This window comes from Passer domesticus, chromosome Z (genome assembly GCF_036417665.1).
Source record: "Passer domesticus isolate bPasDom1 chromosome Z, bPasDom1.hap1, whole genome shotgun sequence".
NCBI classification, from domain to species: Eukaryota; Metazoa; Chordata; class Aves; order Passeriformes; family Passeridae; genus Passer; species Passer domesticus.
In genome coordinates, this window is record NC_087512.1 from 70,126,771 (window position 1) to 70,145,251 (window position 18,481).

Consider the following 18,481-nt stretch of genomic DNA (forward strand, 5'->3'; position numbering starts at 1 on the left):
AATTCACAGTCATAGAATAGTTTAGATTGGAAGGGACTTTAAATATGGTCTAACCCCACTACTTTGGGCAAGGATGCCACCCACTACATCAGGTTGCTCAGAGCCCTTTCACACTTGGTCTTGAACACTGACAAAGATGAAGTTCTAAACATGCCTTCTGCCCACAGGCAGCTGTTAGATTCCAACTGCCTGGCAGCTGCTTGCCAATGTTGCTGCATCTCCACTTCAGCAGTGACCTCTTACATAGATAAGTCCTCCCACTTTTTGGCAGGGATTTGACAGCTGTTAGTTTGCTGGCTTGTTTGAAAGCGGTTGGAATTAAGCTTATAGCCTAAAATGGTTGCTCTGAACATAAGACAGGACAACCAGGAGGTCAGGCCCAGCCAGAATGGGGTTGTGGAAGACAGGTCCTGCCTGACCAACCAAATGTCCTTCTATAGCAAGGTGACACCATTAGAGAATGAGGGACGGGCTGTGGATGTTGTCTACCTAGACTTCAGCAAAGCCTTTGACACCATCTCCCACAGCGTTCTCCTGGAGAAACTGTCAGCTCATGGAGTTTATGAGTGAACTCTCTGCTGGGTAAGAACTGGCTGGATGGCTGGGGCCAGAAAGTTGTGGTGAATGGAGTTAAATCCAGCAGGCAGCTGGTCACTAGTGGTGTTCTCCAGGAGTCAGTATTTGGGCCAGCCCTGTCTAATGTCTTCATCACCTACCTGGATGAGAGGATAAAGTCCACACCCAGCAAGTTCACAGGTGACACCAAGCTGGATGGGAGTGTTGACCTGCAGGGCAGTAAGGCTCTTCAGAGGGATTGTGGCACTCTGGATTGATGGACTGAGGCCAATTGCGTGATGTTCCTCAAGACCAAGTGCTGAGTGATGCCTTTGGGTCACAACACCCCAGGCAGTGCTACAGGCTGGAACAGAGTGGCTGGAAAGCTCCCTGGCAGAAAAGGATGTGGGAGTGCTGATCAAGAACAGCTGAACATGGCCCAGCATATGCCCAGGTGGCCAAGAAGGACAATGACATCCTGGTCCATATCAGCAATAGTGTGGCCAGCAGGACCAGGGCCGTGACTGTCCCTCTGTACTTGGCAATGGTGAGGCCATGCCTCATGTCATGTGCCGAGCTCTGGGCCCCTCACAACAAGAAAAACACTGAGGTGCTGGTATTGCCAAATTTTTGGAACTTGGACATTTTAGGAACACAGAAACATTTGGGTCCAGAAAGGAGATATTGTAAACCTTCTACAGAGGGTGCAAGGTGGAAGTTTTCCTACAAATCAAGCACATGAAGGAGTAAAAACCAAGATAATTTATACACAAAATTTTACATAAACCCGCCTATCTAATACCTAGTTACCACCTACCTCATGCATAGTCATTTAATTTGCACAACCTTATGACATGTCACCATGCCTGCATGAGCCTCTTCTGGGGTCTCTAATGGTTGTTCTTGGTTATTTAGGGAGATGTCCTCTACAAAGTTTCAAGCAAAGTTCATCTCAGGTCCAGCAGAACGATGGTCTTAATGGTCCTTTCCAACTTTAATGGTTCTATAATTCTGTAGGGACAACCAGGTATGTACATGCTTGTGCCTCAGTCAGAGCCTCAGCATGGTCACAGAAGAGACACACTGAATCTTCTCCAAGATCCTAATTCTTTGCCACCCTTTTCCCCATAATGATCTCACCACTACCCAGCACCAGCAATACTTACTTGTTCATGTGGACATTTCTCTCTCAATTCAATCTACTCTGGCTATGCCAGGCCTACTATTGTAACTCACAGAAGTCTGAAAATTTATGCCCAGAAGACAGACATAATTTAGAATACCATGATAGTCTAGAAATGCCTAGTAGCCTGTGCTAATAAGGTGTCACTGCAGTGCTGAAAGTGGAGCTTTCTAAAGACACCTGAGTTTTTTCTATCCTTTGCCACAGGAATGTGACTGCAGTGTAAATTTTTGCTGCATTCTATGAATTTATGTCTGCATCTGATTATTTTTAAAGGAACTCCAAAATGAACTCAGTAAAATGGCTCATTTCCAGCAGGTTGTATGATATATCTGACATCACATCTCCAGGCACTTGACATCACACCAGAAGTGTTACAGAGACAAAACACCATTGCCACTGAAAGATACAGCTCTGTCCTCTGCCAGGACTGTACCTCCATTGCACTGATTTCCACTGTACTATCAGGTCAAGAAATTAATCTTGATTCAAAGGGGGTAGACATCAAGGGAAAACAGATCCATGTTTTCTCTTCATATTTGCATAACCCAAATATTTTGCTTGGAAAAGGACAGAAGGTAGAAGGTCAAGAGCAGCAGAGCTATTAGCCTGTGAAACTGCACGCACAGGCTTAGATTCTCTTGACTACAATTGCCTTGTACATTTTCAGATGTAACTGTCTTTTCTAATAATCAGCACCACTGTATTTGTGCTTAGCTTCATTCTCTGTTTCTATCACAGCAACTTATTCTTCCCTCTTCCACTCTTGCAGGAGACTGTATTTTGGAGGATGAAGCAACAATATACCAAAGCTGTGGTCTCTCACTCCATACACATTTTTGCAGCATCCCTAAGATTACTTCATGAAAGCAAGCACAGATTTTTCTGCATACGTTCTTTAACAATTTTTAGATTTTAATTTATAATTAGATGCAAAATGAATTAAGTTCATTGCTACTCTACATTCAACAGAGATCAAGGAACAATCTAGCAGTTCCTCTTCAATTTTACTACTGTGTACAGAGATTCAGCATAGTATTTCTATCATGCAGTTCTGGCTTCAGCTGGGATAGAGTTAATTTCTTCTCAGTAGCTGTTACAGTGTTGTGTTTTGGATGTGAATGGTGTTGATAACATACTGATGTTTTGGTTTTTGCTAAGTCCTGTTTTTCCAAAGTTCAGCACTTTTTCTTCCCCCCTTTCTCATGCTCTCCCAAACTGGCAGAGAGCATAGCAGGGACAGGAAGCTGTAAATGACCAAAGGGATATTCCACACCATGGAATGTCATGACCAGTACCTAAACAGGGGGGAGTCACCAATCTGGGTTTGATAAGGGGAGTGTGGCATCAGCTAGCAGGTGATGAGCAATTGCATTGTGCATCACTTGCTTTTCCCCCCCTTTTTATTATAATTGTTATATTATTTTACTTTATTTTCAATTATCAAATTGTTCTTATTTCAACATAAAAATTTTAATTCAGCTCTCCTTCCCACCTCTGCAAACTGTCCAGCTTTTGGGCAGATCTCTGGATAATGTTCTCAATTATTTATCTGACTTTAAAGAAGAGTTGAACCATTGCAACAACATGCTGACTCCTAGTAAAAAGACCAGTTGGGTTTTAAAGGTAGACAAAGGATATTCAAAACCTTAAAAATTCTTGAGTATTGTAATCAGCCTGGAGTGCAAGGAAGGAAAAAAGGAGGGGGGGAAAAATAGGAAGGTGTTCCTCCCATAGGTTGCTCCTCTGAGGAGAAAAATACAAAAATTATTAATTGTTCACAGTAAAGAACTCCCAAAGCACAGAGGTGCCTGCAATGCTGAATACATACACCTGATTGGCGTCCTGGCCAGCAGCACTGTCGTATCATAGTCCCATCCTACAAAATACACCACAGAGAACAAGTACGGCAAGTATCACTGGTACAATACAGACAAAATGTCACAAATATGAGAGCAAATAATTTCATATCATAGCTAGTAACTGTTAAACTACTACAATGAATGTTTATAATAATTTTCTTTTAACCACTTTCAGACCTGCCCTTATACCAGCCTTTTGGGTCCATGATCAGGTGCCAAAATGACTGTTGTGATTTAAGGCCAGATGGAAATTAAGCACAAAGCAACCACTTGCTCAACTCCACCCCCTCTCTCTACCTCCAACCCAGTGCAATGGGGAGAAGGATCAGAGTAAAATTAATACATTGTGATAACAACAGTTTAATAATTGAAAATACAGTCAAATAGAAGTAGAAGAAGTAGAAGAAGTAGAAGAAGAAGAAGAAGAAGAAGAAGAAGAAGAAGAAGAAGAAGAAGAAGAAGAAGAAGAAGAAGAAGAAGAAGAAGAAGAAGAAGAAGAAGAAGTCTGGTTTTTTTTCTCTATCTTCTCACTGGCACAGCATGAGGTAAGGAGGGGGATAAAACTCCTTGGCTTTGGATAAGCACAATTTAGCAAAAAGCCAAGCATTGCTGTGTTATCAACACCATTCTCATTCTCAATCCAAAACACAGCACTATAACAGCTATTGAGAAGAAATTGACTCTGCCCTAGCTGTTACCTGAACAGCTGAATAGTTTGGAGTGGCAGGGTGTGTGGGGTTTTATGAGCAAACACATAGGGCAGTGGGCACCTTCAAGATGTTTGCATCTTACCCCTGAGCAAGTACAGAATCCAGAAACTAGTAAACTACTTTTTAAAAGTGTGCTGTCACCCTGGCAGCCCAAAGAGAACCCAAATCACTGCAACATGTTGTGCTCTGGCCCAGGCTTATTGAGCCATGGTCAACACTGCTCAGTAGTCTCAGGGGAAAAAGATCTCTGAATCTGATAATGAAATGAAAACAGACCATGCAGTTCGTCCACCCACTGTGAGACCGCCTCCAGGCTGCTCCAACCCCAGCAACAGGTACTGCCACTGAAACCGCTGAAACAGAATCTACAGGTGCCAATGTCAGTTACTACTGTACAGAAGCAGAAGAAACGTACATGAAAGTCAGCCTGTAAAAAGCCTTTAGCAAAAACAGTCAAGGAGGACAGGAAGAATAAAGAGGACAAAGAAGCAGCACTGTCACAAGGTGAATTACAGAGCCATCATCAAGGCTGTCACAGGAACAGGAAGAGGAGACAGAAGAGACAGCCACAACTTGATCCCTTTCCCTGAGTGAGCTGCAGGAGATACGAGAATATTCAGTCATTGTCCAGGTGCCTGTATAATCACTGCTGCTCCAGTGCTGGGACAGCAGAGCCAACAGTGCGGCTTTGAGAGAGTAAGGAAAGCAGGGAGCTGGGACCACTTGCTATGAAACCAGGCATCGACAAAGCAATGGGAAAAAAGACACAAGACCTTTGTCTGTGGACATGACTCTTATCAAGTGTGAGGGCAAGGTATCCCTATAAAGATATTCTATGTAACTTAAGCAAGTGGGCTGCAAGGGAGAAAGGTATTAAATACCTGAGGGAATTAGCCATATGAGAAGTGATATATTTTGATCCGGACAATGTGCAGCTCACCCAGGTCCAGATGATATCTTATATCCACAATTCATGGTGGAAATTTCTACGGAGTGCACCAACAGCACACACCAACCCCCTGTCAACAGTAGTTTGGAAAGATGATGTACAACCAACAGTGGGTGATTTTTCACATCCAGGAATACAAAGACAGTATTCCTTCTCCCATCACTGCACCTGTGGAAAAGCTATCAGATAAACAGGTATATAAACTGAATGAGGATTTCAGAGGGAATATGTCCTGCTTCTCACCTATAAGGACTCCTATTTCTATGACTGACAGCAGGTGTCCTTCTGCTCAAGACAGGATATAAAAGATACCAGCTGACCATGCAGAGGATATGAGAAAGTAGGATGAACAATCCACCTTGATTCTAGATGCAGACATGCAGGAATTGAAGGGGAAAACAAACACAGTGCAATTTTTTTTTCCAGGGACGTTGCTGCTCTAGTCTCCAGCAGACACTTTTCCAGGCAGAATGAAGGTCTGGTCATACTACTGACCCTGTGGAGAGAAGTTCTAGTCCATTTCTACAAGATGATAGTGGGGAACCTTCACAGCAGTATTAGAGGGACCCTGCCTCTAGCCAGGCGGAGGAGAGGGATGACTGGGTTTACTGGACTGTGTGGATTCAATGGCCTGGCACAGCAGCCCCACAGGATTAAAGGCTTTGGTAGACACTGGTGCACATTTTACCCTAATGCCATCCAGCTATACAGGGACAGAATCCATTTGTATTTCTGGAGTGACAGCTAACTCCGTTGGAGGCTAAGATTAGCCCAACTTGGAATTAGAGGCAAAGGCACCTTAGTGTGCCCGGAGCAGAGACTCCACGCATCCTTGGCATAGACCGCACAAGTAAATGATATTTCAGAGATCCAAGAGGGTATTTGTGGGCTTTTGGTATAACTTCTCCAGAAACAGAGGAAATTAGACATCTCTCTACCTTGCTTGGTCTCTCAGAGGACTCTCCTGTTGTGGGGTTGATGAAGGCTGAAGAGCAGCAGGTGCCAGCCACCACCACAGTGGTGCATGGGAGGTGATGACGCTCCAACGGAGATTCTGTAACTCCTACCCATGAGGTGGATTGCTGGCTGGAGACACAAGGAGTGATCAGCAGGACCTGCTTACCCCTTAACAGCCCCATATGGCAAGTGTAAAAGTCTAACGGGGATGGAGACTAAGAGTAGATTTTCATGGCCTGAGTGAATGCTACCTCTGAGTGCTGCCACACCCAACATTCTGGAGCTTCAATATGAACACGAGTCAAAGGCAGCCAAGTGGTACCACCACTGACATGGCTGACGTGTTTTTCTCAGTCCCTCTGGCAGCAGAGAGCAGGCCACAGTTTGTTTTCACTTGGAGGGATGTCCAGTAGACGTGGAACTGACTGTGCCAGGGATGGAAACATAGCCCCATGGTCTGATCTAGACTGCGCTGGAACAGGGTAAAGCAGCAGACCTGGAATATATTGATGATATCTGTGTTTGGAGGAATACTGCAGGAGAGGTTTTTGAGAAAGGAAAGAAAATCCAAATCCTTCTAAAGTCCATTTTTTCCATAAAACAGGGTAAGCTAAAGGGACCTGCATAGGACATGCAATTTTTAGGAATAAAATGGCAAGATGGATGTCACCAGATCCCAGCGAACATTATTAATAGGATAACAGTGATGTGCTCACCAACTACGTAGAAATAAACACCAGCTCTTAGGCACTGTGGGATTTTGGAGAATGAACATTTCAATTTAATCTGATTGTAAGCTCTCTCTAGCATGGGACACAGAAGAAGAATGATTTTGAATGGGCCCCTGGGTAGCAACAAGCCTTTGACTAAATCAGTCAGGAGATAATTCATGGTATATCCCTCAGGCCAGTCTGAATAGGGCAAGATGTAAAAAATGTGCCTTATACTGAAGCTGAAGAGAATGGTTCTTTCTGGAGCCTCTGACAGAAAGCACCAGGTGAAGCTCAAGGTTGAATCCTAGGTTTTTGGAATGGGGCATACAGAGGACCTGAGGCCTATTACACTTCAACTAAAAATGAGATACGAGGCAGCTTATGGTGTCCAAGCCACTTTGGAAGTGATTGGTACTGCAGCACAGCTCCTCCTGGTATGCTGGTTGTACAATGGGCTGGATATTCCAAGGGGCGTTCTCCTCTACACATCATGCAACCAGATGCTATATGGAGTAAGTGGGCTGCAATAGTTGCACAATGAGCTTGGATAGGAAAACTCATCATCCAGGAATCTTAGAAGTGATCATGGACTGACCAGAAGGCAAAGAATTGGGAATGTCACCAGAAGGGAAGGTAATATGTGTTGGAGAGGCTCCACTATGTAATACATTACCAGAAAGGAAGGAACAATGTGCCTATTTTATTTCAGTCCTTGCTGTCCTTGTGGGAAAGCACTGGAGATGGAAAGTGGCTGTATGGAGTCACCCACAACAAGTTGCAGAAACTGCTGAAGAAGGTGAATCAAGTTTGCAGAGTTGAAAGCCATCCAGCTGGCCTTATACATTGCTGAATGAGAGAAATGGCCAATGCTTTATACTGATTCACAGGTGGTGGCAAATGCTCTGTGGGGGTGGTTGCAGTAATGGAAGCAGAATAATTGGCTGTGTAGGACTAAACCCATCTGAGCTGCTGCATTGTAGCAAGATATTGCTATTGGGATGGAGATCCCGGTGAAGGTGAGTACCCAAGCAATGGGCCACTGGAGAACATCAGAATAACCAGCAGGTGGATCAGGCTTCCAGGACTGAGGAGTCTCAGGTGGACCTGGACTGGCAACTCAAGGGTAAATTATTTCTAGCTTGGTGGGCCCATGACAACTTGGGACACCAAGGAAGAGATGCAACATAGAGATGGGTTTGGGATTGAGAAGTGGCCTTGACCAAGGGCAGAGGTTATCCATGAATGTGAAACATGAGCTGCCATAAAGCAGGCCAGGCAGATAAAGCTTTTTTGGTATGGAGGATGATGCCTGAAGTATAAATATAGGGAGGCCTGGCAGATTGACCATATCATTCCCCCCTAAATCTGTGATGGCGAGTGTCATGTGCTTACACTGGTGGAAGCAGCCACTTCATGGCTGGGGACATGCTCTGTGCCTCATGCCACTGGAACACCATCCTGTGCCTGGAAAAGCAAGTCCTGTGGCAAAATGGCATCCCAGAAAGATCTGAATCAGACAGTGGAACTGCCTTCCTAAACATTCTCAAAGACATTTGGGCCAAAGAACATGGCAATGAGTGGATGTATCATTCCCTAGTGTGCACCAGCCTGGAAAGAATGAATTATGTAATGGACTGTTAAAGACTACACTGAGAGCAATGGGTGGTGGGACATTCAAATGTTGGGATAAACATTTAGCAAAGGCCACCTAGATACCAGAGAATCTGCCAGTCAGGCTGGCCCTGCCCAAAGTTTGTTGTGGTGTAGAAGGGGATAAATTTCCTGTAGTGCATACTAAAAACATGCTAGGGAAAACAGTCGGGGTTATTCCTGCCCCAGGCAAAGGCAAACCCATCTGCAAAACCAATCTGCTGGATTGCTTTTGCTCAGGGACCCAGGTGCACTTGGTGGGCAATGTTGGAAGATGGGGAAGTCCTGTGTGTACCTCAAGGCAATATGATTTTAGGTGAAAATAGCCAATGAGTTAAATTGTATGATGTTCATCACTATGCAACACTCTATTACCACTTCTCTGTGTAGAAGTGGTAAAAACAGCTGCACGTCTATCACCTCACGGCATCAATCCTAATCACAGCTGTTCTGGGGATCTGAGCCTGACTTCCCTCTGATCATTGCACTCACAAAAATGAACTTTGATAAAACCAAGTGCAGCAGTACCAGGATCAGAACTGGCTCAAATGTGCAGCATGCAACAAACACCTCATACCATCTTTTCTGCTTGAAAGACTCTTACCAAGGATAAAGGCCCAAGTAATGGATTAAATTAATTCAACAAACTTTTTTTTTAATTGTGTGGATGTTTTATGAACATTTAACAGAATGTTCTATTGACTAAGAAAATGATGTTTGTGTACCTATCAAACAGATAAATAGGGAAGGTGATAGGATGTTGGGGAGTGTGAAATTTGACATAACACAGATGATGTGGAATAAGCAGTGGGTATTGTTCCGATTACAGCTAGGGTAATTTCTTCTCAGTAGCTGTTACAGTGCTATGTTTTGGATTCAGAATGAGGATGGTGTTGATAACACAGCGATATTTTGGTTTTTGCTAAGTTGTGTTTATCCAAAGTCAAGGACTTTTTCCCTCCTTGTCTCATGCTCTGCCAATGAGAAGATTAAAAAAACCCAAACAAACTGGCGGGGAGCATAGCTGGGACAAATGACCTAAACTGATCAAATGGATATTCCACACCAGAGAACATCATGCCTGGTATTAAACTGTGGAGTTACCCAGAAGGCCTGCGGATCTGGGTACAGGAAGGGGAGTGTGGCATCTGTCAGTGGCTGGTGAGCAATTGCAACATGCATCACTTGTTTGTTATTTCCCATTATTATTGTATTTCACTGCATTTTCAATTATTAAACTGTTCTTATCTCAACATACAAGTTTTACTTTGAATCTCTTCCCCACTCTACCTGTGTGGGGGGAAAAGAGAGGGGAGTTGAACAAGCAGCTACGAGGTGTTTCATCTCCAGCTGGGCATAAAACTACAACACAGGTTTTTGAATATGTTATTTCACATGTTTTTGAGTATGTTATTTTAAACAGAAAACTGAAACATTTCAAGAATGTGCAAAAGGTCAGGAGTAGCAAGTTCAAAACCTGTGGTCCCAGAACCAATCTCTACAGAAGGCAGCTAACAAGGCACTGTTTTCAGCAGTTTCCCTCTAAGGAACTCACCTTTACAAATGTGATGACAGGAGAGAGACTATGCTCCCATCATTCCTTCCCCAGTAAAATTATTGAGGAGGAATAAGGTAGCAGAACCCCTTTTACCAGCAAATCACAGAAACTCTGCCCTGGGTTGTTACAGAGCAAACCACAGACTACTATTATGCATTATTTATTCTAAGTACTCAGAGGTCTGATCAGAAGAGATAAATGTAATGAATACTTAAGATTTAGAATTTAAAACTAATTAAGTCTGCATATATAAACTTTTATTTACATAAGGCATCAAAATTGCCATTTTTAACAAAAGGGTCATTTTTCCCTTTAATCAATACTTTGGTGAAAGAAATGTCACATTTAATAAACTAATATTCACTGGTGTACTTGTTCTGAACAAGCAGGTATAATCCAATGTACAAGATGAAAAACCACAAAACATCCAAGCATACTGTTTCATTAATTACTCTGTAGAACAAAGAATTAAGGCTTGTTTGCATCACAATGATGATCAATCATGCATCATTTATTCCCACAAAGAATAAAATCCATTTCCAAGTGAAGCAGGAATAGCAGTAGTCTTGTATAATCCCCATACTGTTTACATGAAAAACAACCAATTTGGCATCTTAGAAATTAGATTGAAAAGTAGGGGGAAAGAGAGGAAAACAGAAAATGGCTTTTGCTTCAGAATCCTTTATAAGCATTTTCAGTTTCCACTTACAGAAACCTTCAGCTTAAAGAGGAAAACTGGGACTTGTCAATGTTTGAACTAAACATTTTCAGAAAGACTAGAGTTATGGTTTCATTGATGATGAATATTAAGTATCTAGCAAAAATACATTGTTTGGAATAATGAATTCCACACTGATATCCCCAAGTAAATGGCATATATACATTAGGCTGAGCCTGTTTTAATAGGTCTGATTTATAAAAATGGTAAACCTGTATTATGCTTCTGCCTGATGTAATAGTTCCTGAGTTTTAGATCACTGCTAAGCCACAGCAGACAAAACTCTGAATGATGTAATGAGAAGTTCTGCAAATCACTTTCAGCAATAGCACACATTTTGTTCAGCAACTTTCAATCATCAATAAAAGTCAGTCTTCCAGGTCCTTCATTTTTCATCCACCGCCGGTATCTCTTCCATCGGGGATCCATGGCCATCTTCTTCTTTAACTCCTCCTCTTGTTCTCGCTTATACACCTGGTAAGACAAAGAAAAATTTTTGATAAGGGTGAAGAAACAGCTTAACTGAGCCTCTAGTGGGGTCTGTGTTTATTCTTCAATCATTTGCCTGCTTATTTTTCTTACAAAAGACTGGATTGCAGTGCAGAAGCAGGCCCTGACCAACACAAAGTGTTGGAGCACCTGTAGCCTAAGAGCCTACTACTTACTGCCCAAGATGCTTTGTGCTCTACTGAGAGCAGAACAACCTTCCTGTAAGCTCCAAAACTTATTTTTTGCTAGAGAAGTAGATGCTCAATGAATTCAACAAAACACACACTAAGCAACTGCTCATGTTCTGAAAAGCTAACCTCGCGAGTCCCTTTCAGCACACATACTATTCAATGCAGCTGTTCAACTCCACATTTTAGCTGTTCTCCCTTTTCAAAGTCGTCATCTAACAGAAAACCACTATGGAACTTTGCAAAGTTGAGAATATCTCAAATATCTCTGCATCCAGTATTTACAGTACTACAAGATAAACTATTATATTCTGTCAAGAAATATTCTGTCACTGCAATGGAATCTACAGTTATCAGCAGAGTCAATAATCTCAAAAAAAAAAAAAAAAACACAAAAATGCAACATTATCTGCATTTTTATTCTGGGAGGCAGTTTATGTAAATGCATCCAGCATAAATCTCAAAACCATCCATGATTTTATCATCTCAGTGTCATGTGACTTAGTCTGACTCAAAGGCCAATTAAATTTAGAGTTCCACTATGCATGAGCACGATTTTAAAAATATATCATGGATGGCTACATGAATACACAAACTCAATGCTCAGTGATCATAAGGGTTTTAAGAATCACTGAGAAACAGTAAAAATATTGTGAAGCTCTGTGATGTCCCTGTGTATTGAATTCCTGCTCTTTCCCATCCTAAAGCACTGGAAAACTGAACAATACTTAGACAGACATCCCCAGTGATGATGGAACAGACAAGCGTTTGGGGAGAAACACTACAGCACTATTTTTCAGCCTAGAAAATACATTACTACGTTTCAAGTAAGGATATGGCAGTGATACACAAAAGCACAGCTAGCAGAACAGAACAGATTAAAGCATGATTATTCTCCGTTTCCAGTAATACTAGAATGAGCAGGAGTTCAGGCGGCTTCAAAAAATCCTCTTCTACCACCTTCTACAAGTACTGAACTCATGCAGATGGCACAGCAGAGACTGAAAACTTCAATGCATACAAGTGACCAGGTAAAACTCATTAAAGCAATTACCTACAAAGACACCATTTCCTTTTCAGAAAGTCACAAAGTTGCAAAATAGCTTGGATAAATATTACTGCACAGGTGCAGCTGACATGTCTTTGTCAGCAAAAATGAACTGCCAACCACCACAAGAGACAAGTGTGAGCTAAAAAGTCTTCACTTGTGGCAAATACTGCTCTTTCACATTCAGTGACCAAAACATCCTTAGTTAGAAACTGCATGGATGAGAAACCAGGGCAGTTTTTCTCTACTACAGGATATCCATGCAATCTATTTCTATATTAACATCTGCTTTAACTAGCAGCACTGCTCAGTCGTGGGACTTCCAGACTGTTTCTTCAAAAGCAGGCAGGGGTAGATTACTCTACAAACTTGAAGAGGAAAATGGTAAAATATGTGTTAATGTAAGGAAAGAATTAGCTGCCAGGTACGTGTATGTGCTCAGTTAGGATGGGTTTGCTAGGAAACATTCTCTTATCTTGGGTGTCCTGCCATCATCCCATCTCTTTTCCCAACATATGCAGAACAGCAGCACCAAATCCTTTTCCCCTTAAGCAGGCTAAGTTCACATTCCCGTGTTTTTCTTTAGACACCTCCCATCCAAATGGCCCACAGATGTACCTCTGTGGAATAATAGAAGGGTTTTGTCAACCTGCCATGCCCCAGCATCCCAAATAATTCTGGACTGCAAATTCCATGCTGTGGCTAATGTTCTTTCTCTGCTGTCACAGAATTTTTAAAAATTACATAGTGACTACCTAGTATTGACTATCCATGGCAAGAGTAGAAGTTGTGCCTAATGGTGGCTTTTATGCCATTCCTACTTGAATAGGCATACAGCACTGCAACAGTCTATGACTCACCGCAGGCCAAAGAACTATCAAAGGACAGATGGGAAAACCAAACCAAAACAAAAACAAACAACCAATCAAAACAGTCTGAGCCTTCTAACAGCTTAGAAGACTGATGAAATAGGAGTTTCAGACAATCTGGGTAATGCTTATTAAAAATTATTACTGTTTGGAGAACAGACAATAGTCTTCAATCTACTGTAACAGCATACTGTTATTATTGCCCTGGGACTGCTGGATAACCAACATTAGTTTTTCCACCAGGGCTACTGATAAATAGCATAGAGAAGAGATATTTTCAGTTTCCCTGAAGCTGCTGGATAGACCTTAAAGACTAAATAGCAAAAAAAGGTAAAGCTATGTAAAAGTAACTGGAACCAGTAGATGAACAGATAATAAGGAAAACAGTGTGCTTTTGCATGTAACAAGAAGCAACAGCACTTGCTGGAAGAAAAAGTTCAAGGAAAGGACACCTGTAATACTGAAACTTTTGTCAATACAACCATCACAGACCCTGTCAGACAAGCCTCTAGAAACATGAAAGGACGTCCAGTAGAACTCAAATGCATGCAAATTATCTCTAGGAAAAGTGATGTATAAGCTAGGAAGTATATTGTAATGAATATGTATGATCATGATAGAATAAATACCCTACTGTAAAATTTCATAACACACATTTGATTAGAGAATATATGCTTGGGGTGTGTCCAGTGCTGTAATAAAGAATGTCTGCTTTCTAATACTTCAAGTTGTGTTAGAAAGCTTATTTCCTGGCCAATTTCAGTATTGCTACCCACCTCATAGTTTTCTCGTATCCACAGCTGCCGTTCAAGAAAGGTCTCTTTTTGATGATCTTCCAGGCTGTCAAACTGAGACTGAGACATTTTCATGTACCTTCGTATGATATACAACTTCTCTTCCACACCATACTCTTGCCCTTTAATAGTGAAACAATAAATCCACCAACAGTACCAAACTATGTATTTGCACCAGTAAAAAGGAGCAAGAAGGATCTGAAATAGGAGGATATCATATATTTTGGGCTTCTGATAACCACCCTTTATATCTATTTTATTTTTAATAATGTCTTTGATAATTTCTTCCTCCTCTTCACGAATTTCTTCTTTAGACCGCCTGTTCTTGCCTTTTTCTTTAGTCTTGTTGAGTAAACCTTGTTGCCTGGCAATCTCAGTAGCTTGTATACGGTATTTTGGCACAGATGCTAAGTAGTTGATAGCTTCATTGTAACTACTCCACCAGCTGAAGAACTGTAATTTAAAAACAGTACAAGTAAAAACCATGTTTTAATACAGGCACATTCCTATCTGGGGGTTTGCCAGGAAAAGAAAAAAGTAATGCTGTCACACACTTTTAACCACAGTTACATTATAGTAAGGGTAAAAAGTGAAGCTAACAGTACTTCTGTGATATCACAGAAACTATCCCTCCAGGCTCAGTGAAGCACTTGGAAAATGGACGTATATAAGTGAATCTCACAGCAATTTATGATGACAAGGAAGGCCAAGCAGACACTGTTCTGAAGAATTTTGTTCCTGAGTAGATGGCATGCTCCTGCAAGTTAATACCAGGCTGTGCCAGCCAGTCTCAGAAGCCCCCCTTCTTATATTTATAGATATAGGAGCTAGTATACGAATATTTAAGTATAAAATTGTTACCCATTTAAAACAGTTCACTGAACATCGACTATGTGACAATCTCATTAGTCTGGCAGTGTCCACTTTACAAGACTCAACATTCCTGTCTGATCTCTAGCTGCCCTCTGATTTTCAAGGGAGTGGGGGAAAAAAACCCCAGACAACAAACCAGAAATTTACTGCCTGAATGAACACAGAATTGTAGAACATCCTGAATAGGAAGAGACCCACAAGGATCATCAAGTCCAACTCCTAGCCCTGTACAGCAAAACCCTGAGAGTGCTTCCTTCTGAAGACAGAAGAAGCACATAGACCAGCTGAGAGCTGATGTTATTCCCATCTAGTGTCTTGTAAATGACCTGAGATCAGGCATGGAAAACATGGAAGAAACTAGATAGGAAAAGAGGGAAAAAGTTAGCAGCTCACTTTCATTCTTGGGACATCCAAGCATGTCCCACTGATACAACTTTTTTAACCATTACGCACCTCACACCATTTACTAAGACCAAGCACAGACATAAACCCACTACACAACCTTAGCAAAGGCCAAGGAGCAGAAACAACAGAAAGCAAGATGGGAAAACCAGTTTACACAAATGCTTACATTGAATTTAGAAGCATTTTGCAGTTGGGACTCCAGGAAAGTGAGTGTCTGCACTTACAAAGTAAGAAATAAGATGTGAAATAAAACATTGCCACTACTAAATGTGAAGATAAATTAGGTATTTGGAGGAATATGCCATTAGAATTCATTATTCCAAGTTCTCAAATTCTGATCAACATACTTATTCTAACTTCCAATATCCCACTAAACACTGAGCTATCTGCACCACAGCATAAGCTGTATCTTCCTCTCTTAAACTTGAGTAATTTTAATGTTTTTAACCAGCAATTTAAAAGATTCTAAAGAGAAGTTAGGCACTTTTGTCCTCTTGTCATCAACAGCACAAGCGTTTTTACCTAAAACACAGGGGGCTTTCTTGGCCTTGTTTCTACCACCTTCGGAGTAAACTCTGCTGAACTGAATTTGCTTCTCTCCAGATTTCATCAATGTGGTATTCAAAATACACCACAATGCAAGATTCACACAAGTTTAGTAAACTCCTGATATTCAGTCCTATCATCTGACTGATTCCTGAATTCAGTTTGCTAGTCTATTGGTTTTTTTTAATTTATGTGTCTTGACAAACTAACACACATTATTTGGGGCACTAGTCCTGCCTCAGCTACTCTGAGCCTGCCAGGAAGAACCAAGTAAATTCTTCAGAAAAGATGCACCTTGTCTCAACAAAATTAAAAGAAACTTAACCTCTACCTTTGTTCAAGGTACCAAGGACAGTCAAAAATCTGCTAAATACCTCCTGACTTCAGCATTTTTATGGACACCACACAGACCTGAACCACAGCATAGAAAACAGGGCTCCTCACTGACACTTCTTATTAAATGGCACATCATGAGAGCTGCCGCTACTTCTCTTCTTGTTCAGAAACTCACAGAGCAATACAATGTAAACATGAAATTTTACCTGAAACACGGAGATGGCACACACTGTAACTAGGATCACTATTGTGACGTCTACTTTAGGTGCCAGTCTCCTGCGGTAGTAGTGGTAGTAATGCCTGTAATACTCCTCAGGATGATCCAGCATGTAGTCATAATCTTTTCGTGTTTCTTCATCCTGCAGGATGACATGAAAAACTCATTCAGGTTTAAATTCCTGCTTTCACTTGCTCTATTGTACGTGTGTTTTACATCTCATTAAGGACGATGCTTCTGCAAAACTGGCAGCAGCCCAAGGGAGTATGAGACACAGAGGAAATTCGTAGTTTTCTCATATTCTCTATTAATTTCTCACACTTATCTGCCCATGCACATATATGTTTAGCCATAAAATGAATAAGCAGGCACTGTGAAAAGGCATTTAAAACCAGAAAACACACAAGCAACTAAAATCCATAGAGTAACTTGTTTAACTTCAGAATGGGAAGTCCAGCTGGACTGGAGTTAATAAGTATTGCTCAGGAAAAGATTTTCAGATGAAAAACCTATTAGGAAATTGTTTTACAAAACTTAAAGGAATTAGTTTACAGGGCTATGGAATCTGTCCAATGGAAGGCCAATTCAAACCTCATTGTTCTCATGTCTTCCGAGTTTTTAATCATTTTCTTCCATGTAATTGCAGGATGGGAAATATAATTTTGCCAGGCTTAACTGAATTCCTTCCAAACTCGTCCCTCCTTCACCCCCGCAAAAAAAAAAAAAAAAAAAAAAAAAAAAAAAAAAAAAAAAAAAAAAAAAAAAAGTTCCCTTTTCTAATCCCTTGAAGCCTTAAAACACTTACACGTCTCCTTCTTCCATTCCTGGGTTCCATCTTTGCCAAGTCACACATGCTTTGCCCTGAGAAGCCTTCCCTTACAGATCCCATATGCTACTCGAGTCACTGCTACTTTTAAAGGTATACAGCCAAGATAAAGCCTCGTCGGTTCGTTATAAATAAATAAATAAAATAGATAAATAAATAAATGTGAAAAGAACGTGTTCTAGACACAGGAGGATCTTCAACAGCACTCCATCCTCCTTCCCGCACTCTCGGGCTGGTTACGGAAGGAGGATTTTTCGGGGTGTTTCTCCTCCCCTCCCTGACTGCTTACCGGAGCGGCTCCGGCCGCGGCGGCGGTCCCGCTCTCTCACCTTGAGGGTCTCGTAGGCGGCGGCGATGAGCAGGAACTTCTCGTGCGCCGCCTGCGCCCCGCTGCCCTCGCCGCCCGCGGGCTCCCCGCGGTAGCGGTCGGGGTGGTACTGCCGGGCCAGCTGCCGGTAGGCGCGGGCGATCTCCGCCTTGCTGGCCTGCCGGCTGACGCCCAGCACCTCGTAGCAGACTCGGCGGCCGCAGTAGAGGCGGTCGGTGAGGCCCCGCGCCGGCCGCGGCAGCAGCGCCGCGCACAGGCACAGGCACAGCGCCCAGCGCCCGCCCGGACACCACCGCGCCGCCGCCGCCATTTCTGCGCCGCCGCCGGGGCCGGGCCGGGCCGCGCTCCGCGCCGTGCGCGCGGCCGGCGGCGGGGCCGGCGCGGGAGGGCGGGGGCGCGACAGGGGCGGGGCGGGGCGGGGCGGGGGCACGGAGCGCGGAGCGCGGCCTGCTCGGGGCGCGGCCTGCTCGGGGCGCCCAGCGCCGGGAGCGGCCTTTTGTCCCCGTCTGTCACACGCCGCTGCCGGGCCGTTCTGGCAGGCGGCGTGTGCCCTTGCGTTGCACAGCGGAATCCTGGGATGCATTCGGAAGAGCACTGCCAGCAGGTCGATAGGTGATCCTGCCCCCTGTACTCAGCCCTGGTGAGGCCGTATCTGATCTGCTGTGTTCAGTTCTGAGCTCTACAGCTCAAGAAAAACACGGAGATAC

General features: G+C 42.8%; 1 protein-coding gene across 1 annotated transcript; it reads right to left on the minus strand.

The window, feature by feature from the left end:
- Nucleotides 1-9,992: 9,992 nt before the first annotated feature.
- On the minus strand, nucleotides 9,993-18,372 carry DNAJC25 (DnaJ heat shock protein family (Hsp40) member C25). Its single transcript, XM_064403967.1, has 4 exons — nucleotides 17,776-18,372; nucleotides 16,610-16,762; nucleotides 14,226-14,696; nucleotides 9,993-11,329 (listed from the first exon to the last, which is right to left on the minus strand). Exons 1-4 carry the CDS (start codon nucleotides 18,355-18,357, stop codon nucleotides 11,207-11,209), a joined length of 1,329 nt encoding a protein of 442 aa, XP_064260037.1. The 5' UTR covers nucleotides 18,358-18,372; the 3' UTR covers nucleotides 9,993-11,206.
- Between the last annotated feature and the right edge of the window lie 109 nt (nucleotides 18,373-18,481).

Coding starts and splice junctions, on each gene's coding strand:
- DNAJC25 (XM_064403967.1), bottom strand. CDS start 18,357: ATGCATCCCAGGATTCCGCTGTGCAACGCAAGGGCACACGCCGCCTGC. Junction 14,697..16,609: donor GTGCCATCTCCGTGTTTCAG/GTAAAATTTCAT, acceptor TTTAAATTACAG/TTCTTCAGCTGGTGGAGTAG. Junction 11,330..14,225: donor GGATACGAGAAAACTATGAG/GTGGGTAGCAAT, acceptor TTGTCTTACCAG/GTGTATAAGCGAGAACAAGA.